Source organism: Nerophis lumbriciformis, linkage group LG18 (genome assembly GCF_033978685.3).
Source record: "Nerophis lumbriciformis linkage group LG18, RoL_Nlum_v2.1, whole genome shotgun sequence".
NCBI classification, from domain to species: Eukaryota; Metazoa; Chordata; class Actinopteri; order Syngnathiformes; family Syngnathidae; genus Nerophis; species Nerophis lumbriciformis.
Window position 1 is genome coordinate 19,335,935 of NC_084565.2, and position 12,597 is coordinate 19,348,531.

The following is a 12,597-nucleotide window of genomic DNA, read 5'->3' on the forward strand; positions in this document are numbered from 1 at the left end:
ATTTCAATAACTGTCAAATAAAAATGAGCTGCATAATAGGAAATCAAATTGTGTACGTCTTCCGGCGGACGTTATCTCCTTATGTCGTGGACTATTTTTTTCATACGGTGTTGATGTGGAAATGGTTGCCTCGGCATTTTGTTGGTGTGGCACTGAACGGAGATGTTGACATGCGGAGTAAGCACTCTTCATTCTCGAGTGGGTGACTTTTCAAATGATGCTACATATTAGCAGTAATGCTACTTTTTGTAGCATTACGCAGCTATGCTTTTGCTCCACACTTGACAAATTACGGTTGTCTGTTCGACATATTCCCACTTGAAGCCAAACCACCGCCAGACGATGGACCCCGTGCTGTTTTTCTTAGGAATTAATTCTTCCTTCATTTGTTACCAGATTCGCACCTTCTTACTCTCGTTTTACCACTCGCACCACAGCTAACGTTACCCATGCCGCTACCTCTCTGCTCAGCGAGGGCGTATACGTATGTGACGTATGTAAGAAGGTGCGCTTGTTTAAGTCTATGTGAGAAGGAGAGACTAGAAAGAGTGAGAAGAGCCTCTAGTGTAATGCCTGCAGCTAAAAGCAACTGCGTGAGAACGTATACTCGAATATCACGATATAGTCATTTTCTGTATCGCACAGAGACAAACCCGCGATATATCGAGTATATCGATATATCGCCCAGCCCTAATTACATCACAAATATCTCTCCTTTTCGTTGTATACTCTGCTTTCTGTATCATGTTCAGAAGACACATTCATTTTTATATTCTGGATATAACATTTGTACTGACATTTGCAGTTTTTGTGGACTCACGAATGAAAAGTAAACTCAACAAAAGCCTTCTTCATTTTCCAGTTCACAATGTAATTTAGACAATCTGCAAGTCATTTAGCCAGCAAGGGATTTAGGGTTCGCTGCGGGCAAGGAGATGGCTGCGCGGCAGCAAAACTTTACACAACCTTGCTTTGCCTCTCTCATTGCCATGTGAGGCCCGCCTGAGTCGATTGCTTCCCTACCTCCACTTTCATGTAACCCAAAACTCTTGTTGTTTTACTTCACAGTTCTTCCATGCCTACAGCCGGGAGGATTCTGTTGGACTGGCATTCAAAGGTATCATTTTGCATAAAGAGCCAATTCAAGCCAAATATATTTTAGTTTAGTGTTTCGAAAGAGAATAGACACTCACTGACCATTTCATTAGGTACACCTGCACGATCTAATTACAAATCTGCATTTGTAAGCATAATGCTCAGTTTGATTGACACGGAGTTATTTATTTATAAGTACGGTTATTATAGTAGTTGGCAGTGTACCTCGACAGTACACTGCATGATTCTGCATGTAGATAACCAACCTTTTATCTACAGTCGCGATCAAAAGTTTACGTACACTTGTAAAGAACATAATGTCATGGCTGTCTTGAGTTTCCAATAATTTGTACAACTCTTATTTTTTGTGATAGTTATTGGAGCACATACTTGTTGGTCCCAAAAAACATTCATGAAGTTTGGTTCTTTTATGAATTTATTATGGGTCTACTGAAAATGTGACAAAAGTATGCATACAGCAATGTTAATATTTGGTTACATGTCCCTTGGCAAGTTTCACTTATCTTTGTCCAGCAGATTTTGATCAAGATAGACTCCTGAATAGACCACTGTCAGGCGACTATCCACAAAACAAAAGGAAATATAGTCGCCAAGAGGCTGAACGGGGTAAAAACTTGTACCTGCCGGACACACTGGCTTGTCCAAAAATTATCGCTTCAGTGTTGCGTTTCAAATATGTACAAACCCCGTTTCCATATGAGTTGGGAAATTGTCTTAGATGTAAATATAAACGTAATACAATGATTTGCAAGTCCTTTTCAACCCATATTCAATTGAATGCACTACAAAGACAAGATATTTGATGTTCAAACTCATAAACTTTTTTTTTTTTTTTTTTTTGCAAATAATAATGAACTTAGAATTTCATGGCTGCAACACGTGCCAAAGTAGTTGGGAAAGGGCATGTTCACCACTGTGTTACATGGCCTTTCCTTTTAACAACACTCAGTAAACGTTTGGGAACTGAGGAGACACATTTTTTAAGCTTCTCTGGTGGAATTCTTTCCCATTCTTGCTTGATGTACAGCTTAAGTTGTTCAACAGTCCGGGGGTCTCCGTTGTGGTATTTTAGGCTTCATAATGCGCCACACATTTTCAATGTGTGACAGGTCTGGACTACAGGCAGGCTAGTCTAGTACCTGCACTCTTTTACTATGAAGCCATGTTGATGTAACACGTGGCTTGGCATTGTCTTGCTGAAATAAGCAGGGGCGTCCATGGTAACGTTGCTTGGATGGCAACATATGTTGCTCCAAAACCTGTATGTATCTTTCAGCATTAATGGCGCCTTCACAGATGTGTAAGTTACCCATGTCTTGGGCACTAATACACCCCCATACCATCACAGATGCTGGCTTTTCAACTTTGCGCCTATAACAATCCGGATGGTTCTTTTCCTCTTTGGTCCGGAGGACACGACTTCCACAGTTTCCAAAAACAATTTGAAATGTAGACTCGTCAGACCACAGAACACTTTTCCACTTTGTATCAGTCCATCTTAGATAAGCTCAGGCCCAGCGAAGCCGACGGCGTTTCTGGGTGTTGTTGATAAACGGTTTTCGCCTTGCATAGGAGAGTTTTAACTTGCACTTACACATGTAGCGACCAACTGTAGTTACTGACAGTGGGTTTCTGAAGTGTTCCTGAGCCCATGTGGTGATATCCTTTACACACTGATGTCGCTTGTTGATGCAGTACAGCCTGAGGGATCGAAGGTCACGGGCTGAGCTGCTTACGTGAAGTGATTTCTCCAGATTCTCTGAACCCTTTGATGATATTACGGACCGTAGATGGTGAAATCCCTAAATTCCTTGCAATAGCTGGTTGAGAAAGGTTTTTCTTAAACTGTTCAACAATTTGCTCACGCATTTGTTGACAAAGTGGTGACCCTCGCCCCATCCTTGTTTGTGAATGACTGAGCATTTCATGGAATCTACTTTTATACCCAATCATGGCACCCACCTGTTCCCAATTTGCCTGTTCACCTGTGGGATGTTCCAAATAAGTGTTTGATGAGCATTCCTCAACTTTATCAGTATTTATTGCCACCTTTCCCAACTTCTTTGTCACGTGTTCATGGCATCAAATTCTAAAGTTAATGATTATTTGCAAAATAAAAAATGTTTATCAGTTTGAACATCAAATATGTTGTCTTTGTAGCATATTCAACTGAATATGGGTTGAAAATGATTTGCAAATCATCGTACCGGTATTCCGTTTATATTTACATCTAACACAATTTCCCAACTCATATGGAAACGGGGTTTGTATTATCCAAAAGGCTGAATCAGTTGTGGGCATGTGGCAAGCTGTGCAAAACATTGAGCAAGATCAGGGCAAATATGAGTAATGCCTCTCACCACATATACAGCAGCCACAGTTAGACTTTTGCAACCCAAATGTCGAAAGGAGCGCTACAGGTCCTTTCTGCCAGTCGCTATCAGACTTTATCATTACTAACATGTACCCTCCGGTAAACATTGTGCACTGACTTTCTCATAATGAATACTTTTGATGAATTTCTTATTTTTCAGAGGATTAATAAAGTTTATTTATTCAGTGTACACCGAAAAGCAATATTTGTGTGATTTTGTTTGCTGGGTCAATGCTGACCCTGCTATTAGAACAAACAGCAGTGTTTAATGTCCACTCGATGTTCATTGACCTCCAGGCTTTCCTCGTGATGTCCGAGGTCTCCGACACCAAATCATTGATAAACTGGAAAGTCACCAAGAGCCGTGGCCCCCAGCCTGCCCCCCACTGGAGCCTACCAGGTAGACAACAAAAAGCACACAAAGCCCCCTTTAAGGCCTGCAAGCTTGGGGGTAAAAGGATCCAGTTCCTCCTTGACATAGATAACCAAGGGAAGTAATTCTATGTCGGAATAAGAATCAGAAATATTCTATTAATCCTGGGGGGAATTCAGATTGTATATCTTATACAGTAAAAGACCTGCAGTAAAGTTCTGTCTAAATTTGAACATGTCAAAAAAATGTAATATTGTTCAAAAGTTCGCTTATATACAGCAATTAGATTTACAAGGTGAAACTATTACATGACAGGCTCATAGCATGCAACTCAATATATTTCAAGCCTTTTTTTAAAATAATAATTTTGCTGATTATGACTTACACCTCGAATTGAAAATCTCAGAAAATTTGGGGTTTTCAAAGGCTGTAAACCATGATCATCCAAATTATAACAAAGGCATGTCTCAAATTGTATGTAATAAGTTTATATCACATATTAGTTTCTCATTTAAAGTTTAATTGCTGACATAAAATAACTTTTGCACGACATTCACATTGTTTTAGTTTCACCTGTATGTGCACAATCTCACAAAGTAATATAAATTACATGAAGTAATTGTCACTTGTTCTCAAACTTAAAATAGAGCGATTACCTTATATTTACACCTGTATGACATGTAGAAAGTAGCCGTTTCTAGGCCAAAGAACCATATTTGTTACTAGTTAAAGGTTACAGAACTGTTTGTGTTCTGTGTGACCTTAAAAGGTTCCATTGGAAGATATATTCAATATATGGTGTTTAAAACGTTAGAGATTGTTAGCATTTTTGTTAAAATAGTATATTACTGGTTTTAAAAGATAGCAGTCCTAAATCAATCCTGTTTTGTGTATCAGCTTTTAGATATACTGCCGCCATTAGTTAGTTGTTCTTTCAAATATGTTATACATTTAGATTTAGATTTTGTTTATTTAAAAAAGAACAATACATATTGATGAACATTTGATATGTAAATATGTGAGATTGTTTCTAATTTATTTCACCATTCTTTTGGCGGGTTGATGTTAATCCCTAAAGGAAAACCAGTGTTTAATAGTGTCCATTATTTTTAAGGACCTCCATTATTTTTTCTGATCCACAACTGTAGCTATCAGCATGCTATTTTACTTGTTTACTTTAGAATGTTCCACCTGAGTAAAATCTAATTTGCATTAAACTCCAGGCATGTTTATTCTTCCCAGCCAAGCTGAAATCGACATCTTTTTGGAGACAAACAACGTCCGACATCTCGCCTTGATCTTTGAGGATGTTGGCTCCTACATCGGCAGAGAGGTAGTAACAGGCTACAGCAAATTTTCATCATTCTGCATTCATCTTCTCTGTACAGTGATAGGCAGTTACGAGCTAATAGTAGCGATGTTACGTACCTTAACTGCATTTCCCAGTAGCTTGGCAGCAGTGGTGTGCCTTCAAGGCCAGCAAGGCCTTCCCTGCTGGCCTAAACATAACCAGAAATCATGATCATAATTAAAGATACAATTATTTTTTTATTTACTTTCCCTAAATATCTAAAAGTATTCATATTCTCTTCATGTCATATTATGCTCCTTCCAGTGCTGTTGTTTTAGGTTATAGAGTTTTTATCCAATCAGAATTCAGCTATCTTATGTTGCCATGCTGTACGAAATCTGCCCGAGGCCTTCAGAATCAACAATGCGGGCGTCCGTGCACTGTAAGTGAACGGGGACATACAGGTGATAGACAGTTGCGATAGCCAATCAGATCACCAGTTGTTGTAAGTAAGGCCTTCTAGCTGGCCTCACATTGAACGTGACATTTACGCGTCCTGTGATTGGATACTCACCGGGACCGTTAGCGGATGTATTTGAGAACACAGAGTTAAGAGACAGTTGCGATAGCCAATCAGATCACAAGCTGTTGACAGTAGCCTATCTAAGGCCTCGTTTACATTAAGCCAGATAAGGTTATCCAGGGTAAATAACACCTAACCTTATCCGTGTCCACACACAACAATGCCATCGTTTAAAGACCCCCGCCCACCTCCGTCCGCCGGCGCAATGCGGCCTAGTACGCATGCGCGAAAAAAACACACACAAAAAAACAACAACTGCGCGTGTCATGTAGTCACCTCTGACCTGGAAGTGTATTCTTTCTATGGTTGCTCTTGTTGTGAAGAAGAGATAATTATTTGTGTGATCTGCCGACGAGGTGGAGTTACTCTTAAAAGTGACTCAAGACTATAAAACCTCCATGGCGGCGAGGAATGTTGATTGGGAGTCCTCGCCATCGAAATACGGGGACATTCTGTCGCGGTTTTTGGAGTGCTACCCATTGCCGGCGGAGGCCAGCTTGAGCAGCAAATATTTTCCCCACCAAAAGGAGGACATAACTAAAGGTATGTTTTTGTGACAAGGTTATTCTGTCTCAATTTAACCACACTTCCTGTGTGGGTGCCGTCTTTCTGGCGTCACTTCCTCTCCGAACTCACTTTGTAAACGATCAATGAGTCCATACAAAGCTAAGTGCCAGAGATTCAAGAATTATACGGCTGACTTACCCGTGTAAAAATTTGTCCGAGGAGGGGGACCTTAAACGCTGGTTTAGTGTGGCTGAAACAGAGCTTAGGCGAAATATTTATTCGTTTAAGGGGTTAAACGACTTAGTGTAGAAATGGCCTAAGTAGCCTGATGTTAACGAGATTGTGATTGGATACTCACTTGTCATTCCAAAGTGACTATCCATTCACAAGTTTCAATTTAGCAGGAAGCGGGAAGTGTTGCGCAGTAGCCATACCGGCATAGCAGAGAAAGGGAACAAAACGTTGATTAGGCGGCAGATATATATTTGCAAGGCCATTTTCAAGAAAAAATATTTAAAGAGATACTACATCTTGTGAGACGATGTCAGCCGACCCCGGAAGCTAGCTCAGCTGTTCTGGCGATGAAATGGGGAAATGCCCGCCATTTCCACTCGAATAAGCCGGCGACGAGGGGTACCACTGGCTTATACGGCATCGAATAGGTGCTACAACATTTGAGTTCAAATATTTTATTTATTCACTTTTGATATGTTTTTAATTTTGATTGTGACAGTACCACATAAGATATGTTTTAATTGCTGTTGCGTTTTAATTGATTTTTAAATGCGCCAGAAAAAAACCCTGTTTTGAACACTGTTGATGTGTTTCAATCCGGAGTAGGGCGTAAATGTCTTCCTGTATAGTATTTCTCCAGCAATGGTTATGTGGTGACATAAATTATGGTATTTTAAGAGGTAATTGAAGTCGGACATCACTGAAGGCCTAGGTGGGAAATGCACGGCTCGCCACAGTTGCTACTTTTTGAACCAGTAGCGATTGGGGTGGCTTAGCTATTTTTAGACCTACCGTATATAGCCATAGCGTCCATAAAAAGCTACCAGCTACAAAGAGAGAAAATGGACTGCAAATCCAACATTCCATTACTGCTTGTCACTCCTGGGGATACAGGGGCAACAAAAAAAAATACAGAAAACTACATGACGATTGGTTGGTTTACGTATGATGAGTCACCTTTGGCTAAGGTTTCGGGCAAAACATTACGGCAGGCCAATTAGAGGCAAGATAGGGCGGGTCATGACGCTTTGAAACCTGGAAGCAAAATTAAAACACATGAGGGTCTTGTTTAAATAACTCTGCATCAATAGGTCATTTACCGGTACTTTTATTTCATTGACATTATTTTTAGAATTTTATAAACTTTCTGTTCTTTCTGGCTAACTTGACAGTGCACAGCCGTGTGAGCAAACGACTCCGGGTGGAGGGAGGCGATGGGAAAGTGTCAATAGCAATTAACTCATGCTGCTTAGTTAACTCTGGTATAAAAGTTACATAGAATTCCGGTCATGGCACAAAAATATGTTCACATTAATTGATTTCTGTTCATGTAAAGATGGTGTTGTTCATGTCTGTTTTGTGAGGCGAATGTTTTGATCTTTTCTTTTGGCCATGTTATTGTCATTTTGCCACTGTTCAAACAGTAATTTATCAAATAGTATATACTTTGGTGTGTATTTAGTGTTTTTATTAAACTACCTTTAATTTGTTTCCAGTGTTTCCCACTCGTTTTGTACATGGTAACGCAACTTTGCAAGTTAAAATAAATGTTAAAAACCCACACTGAGGACTTGTTTCCAGTTTGTGTTTTTTATAATAATAATAATAATGGATTAGATTTTATATCGCGCTTTTCTATTATTAGATACTCAAAGCGCTCACAGAGAAGTGGGAACCCATCATTCATTCACACTTGGTGGTGGTAAGCTACATAATAAACAATCAAACTGAACATTTATTCTCTACCTATTTGTTTGGTGGAAAGTTAAGTTGAGATATATATTTCTATATATGTAGTGTTGATGAAGCAAGCTACTTTTGCTTGTACTGTAGCTTGCTACAGTTCTGTGGGGATAGCTCAACCTACGTTTAATTGAGAGTAACCAGTAGCTTAGCTTACTACATTTTGAAGTAGCTTACCCATCACTGCCTCTCTATTACGTCTTTTTAATTTTGACTTAATTCCCAGCCTAGTCATCCTGCAAACTAACACTGCGGTGAAATGTAACATAATGCACACTCTCATAAAATGCAATTATGTGTACATTAGGTGACCTTGGACTTACTGCAGTACGAGAACATTGCAGTGCGCAGGGTCCTGAAAACTGAGGAAGACCTTGTGACCAAAATGGAAGTAACCGCGTTTCCGTCCTGTTACCTTTATTACCCTGGCGGAAACTTCACCAGACTCAAAGTGTAAGTGTTTCTCTTTTGTTGGTCTTTGTAGTGATCTACAAAAAAACGGCACTGCCCACAAGACAATGTCTCTTTTTCAAGACCTATTTAAAAAAACAAACTATTGTCATTTTTAAAAATGAATCAAAGACTTAAATTGTTTATTTGTTAAATACTGTTTCCAATATCAGTAAGATATCATACAAATGATCCAAACAACATATTTCTTAGCTGCTCAACAGTTGATTACTCTGCTGTGTGTGAGTGACAGAAGAAAAAGCTCTGACTCGCTTGGGAGGAGATGTTTGGCACCACCTGTGAATGTGCAAGTATAAACTTCAAGGCCTCGAATATAAAAAAGAAAAAGAAAAACGTCTTTTGGTATTTTCATTTTAGACTTTCCCGTGTTAATCATATCTTACATGGTTAATAGGGCTGTGGGGAAAAATCGATTCTAATTCGAATCGCTATTCTCACGTTGTGCAATTCAGAATCGATTCTCATTTTTAAAAAATCGATTTTTTATGTTTATTTTTTTAATTTATTATTTATTTATTTATTTATTTATTTTTTTAATTAATCAATCCAACAAAACAATACACAGCAATACCATAACAATGCAATCCAATTCCAAAACCAAACCCGACCCAGCAACACTCAGAACTGCAATAAACAGGGCAATTGACAGGAGACACAAACACGACACAGAACAAACCAAAAGTAGTGAAACAAAAATTTATATTATCAACAACAGTATCAATATTAGTTACAATTTCAACATAGCAGTGATTAAAAATCCCTCATTGACATTATCATTAGACATTTATAAAAATAAAAATAAAAGAACAATAGTGTCACAGTGGCTTACACTTGCATCACATCTCATAAGCTTGACAACACACTGTGTCCAATATTTTCACAAAGATAAAATAAGTCATATTTTTGGTTCATTTAATAGTTAAAACAAATTTACATTATTGCAATCAGATGATAAAACATTGTCCTTTACAATTATAAAAGCTTTTTACAAAAATCTACTACTCTGCTTGCATGTCAGCAGACTGGGGTAGATCCTGCTGAAATCCTATGTATTGAATGAATAGAGAATTGTTTTGAATCTGAAAAATATCGTTTTTGATTCGAGAATCGCGTTGAATCGAAAAAAAATCGATTTTGAATCGAATCGTGACCCCAACTATCGATATTGAATCGAATCGTGGGACACCCAAAGATTCGCAGCCCTAATGGTTAAACACTTCCATCTTGTCTATGACAGGGTTATATTCAGATGTCCATCCATTTCCTACCGCTTAACCCTTTCAGGGTTGTGGGGGGGCTGGAGCCTATCTGCAGGGCAAACACAGACAACATTCACACACTAGTGTATCAAATCAAAGGATTTCATAGCATCTTGCATCACAAGACCCACTTGAATGTGAAAACTGGGAAAAAAATGTTTACATAATTAACAGCCTTGGAAGAGTCATTAAAGGGAGTTTTAGGAAAAAGCATGGAATTGAATGGTTATCAACAGCAGACATTTTAATCTGGCTGTGGTATGGCAATCTTTCAAAAAAATATTTCTGAAGTACATCTACATGTCTTGGTTGCACACTTAAATAATCAAGAAAATAATCTTGTAGGTCCTCGCAGTCAATAATAACCAAGCATTTTGTTGTGGTCCTGGCATCCAATATTCAGTGGATGCAATGATGAGAAAGTACAAGCAGAAAGCATCATTCATCCAAATGACATCTGTGGTCTTTGATATAAAACATTTTTTTTCTAGTGTCGAACTCACAACCTAATCACAGCTACTCCTCAGCAATCACAAGCCGAAAGACCTTGGGATCTCTACTAAGTTGAAGGTAGTTGAGAGCTCCTCTGGTTGCATTCCTAATAATAATTCAAATTATTTGTGTTGTTCACCAAACATCATTTATGTGAGCGATGTCACTTTCAGCACCACTTAATCAGACAGCGACCACTAAAAAAAGAGGTAATCTTCAGAACATACTGATTTGTATCAACGCAGCAGGTATGAATTGTACGTCTCAGGTCCAGCTGCAACTTCCAGTTTGCAGCTTTACATGATTCATGACGAACTACAGCTGTAGTATCATTTTAAAATATAACGTTTTTGTGTAGTTAAATACGCCATGAACTCTAGGTCCCGCACAATCTGACATCTTACATTTTAAGGTATGTTTACATGCTGGTACATATCTCTTTGACCCGAATGTAAAGATGGCCCTAAATGTATGATGCCCCCTCTCCTTTGCAAGACTTGTTTTTAAAAAAAAATATTGATCTTAAGACACTTTTTTTTTTTTTTAGGTTTTCAATACCAATAAATAAAATCAGAATCCTTAGCTGCGTTAGAGTTGTTTGATGACTGCTTTTGTGATCGCCTTTATCTAAATGTTATCATCATAACTTTTCATCTGTCATTTCATAACGTACCCATCCATTGAAACACTTGTTTCCAGTGGGTCTCTGTGTCACAGCTGCATCGGGCCAGGTCACTGATATTTTGTGATTGACAAATTGCCCTAGAGTGTGAATGTAGCTGGGATAGGCTCTAGAAAAGCTCTCACTTGCATAGGGCTAGGGAGAGGGAGTATGGCCAACTCTGTTTCAAAGTTGGCAGCACAATAGTTCCCTGTAGTCACATGAGGGGCTTTTGACCAATCATTTAGTACAGTGGTTCTCAAACATTTTTCACCAACTACCATCTCAGAAAAAACTTGGCTCTACAAGTACCACCATAATGACCAACTTTGAAGTAGCGTAGTAGGCCTAAGTAATTATTAAAAACAAGGCAGAGGTTTTATTTAAGAAGTATATTTAATATTTTTCGCCACTGTAACTTCACACGTGGTTTTAACAGTTAAACTGAGTATAGGAACATAAAACACTGTACTTTAATCAAGTGATTATTTGGCATACCACTAGATCAGGGGTGTCAAACACATTTTAGCTCAGGGGCCGCATGGAGGAAAATCTGTGCACACGCGGGCCGGACTATTCAAATCATGGCATTAAAAATAAAAAATAAAGACAACTTCAGATTGTTTTATTTGTCTTACTTTGGCCAAAAATAGAACAAACACATTCTGAAAATATTACAATAACATTTTTTTTTTTTTAAATACCGGCAGCGGTTAAGTTTAGATCCATGAAGGAAAGAAGAAAGTGAATCAATGTTTATAACTGAATACATTTACATATGCATAAAAAATGTGTTTTATTTTGTATTAGTTTTTTTAAGGAATTGAGTAACGTTTATGACAACTTTTTTCCAAAACACGATATAGAATGTGAGATACAACAGGATAATGCTTACATTTATCATTTGTTTTCAAAACGATTACAAAAAAGTGGGACACCTAAAATTAACTGTGTGACCCCATTTTTATGACTTGATGGGGTCCCTGGGACCCCATTTTGAAAGCGCCAACACTGATGGAGTATTGGAAAAACAGCAGCAGGCGGTTGTGGCCTGCGGGCCGGTTCTAATACTAATCAAATATCACCCCGGGGGCCATAGATAATTCATTCCGCCCGCGGACCTTGACTTTGACACATAGGCACCAGATTCAGTCCGCGTACCATTAGTGGTACATGTACTCCATTTTGAGAGTCAGTGATTTAGGAGATCCTCTAACCATACTTGCTCTGATTGGTCCAAAGCCTCTCACATAACTACAGGGCGCCATTTTGCTGCCAACTTTGAAACTGTATTGGCCATACTCTCTGTACATGACTCTGGCAAAGGGGGATGTTTGGCGCCACACACTGCTTTCGCATGTATAATCAATCAAGCTTTATAGCAGACTCCAACGTCCAAGTAGACATACAATCACGCACAGTATATAAAACAAAACAAAAAATACAGTATAAACGGCATTATCACATAATATTAAAACAGTGCTTGTGCATAT

The 12,597-nt window shown here is 38.6% G+C and overlaps 1 protein-coding gene across 1 annotated transcript in view; it reads left to right on the forward strand.

Annotated features, from left to right (window-relative positions):
• The window catches only part of qsox1 (quiescin Q6 sulfhydryl oxidase 1), an 88,084-nt gene that overhangs the window by 15,582 nt on the left and 59,905 nt on the right, over nucleotides 1–12,597 (forward strand). The window contains exons 3-6 of the mRNA XM_061977798.2: nucleotides 1,069–1,117; nucleotides 3,788–3,890; nucleotides 5,106–5,196; nucleotides 8,529–8,674. Coding sequence (XP_061833782.1) covers nucleotides 1,069–1,117; nucleotides 3,788–3,890; nucleotides 5,106–5,196; nucleotides 8,529–8,674 — 389 coding nt within the window. The remainder of the gene's footprint in view (nucleotides 1–1,068; nucleotides 1,118–3,787; nucleotides 3,891–5,105; nucleotides 5,197–8,528; nucleotides 8,675–12,597) is intronic.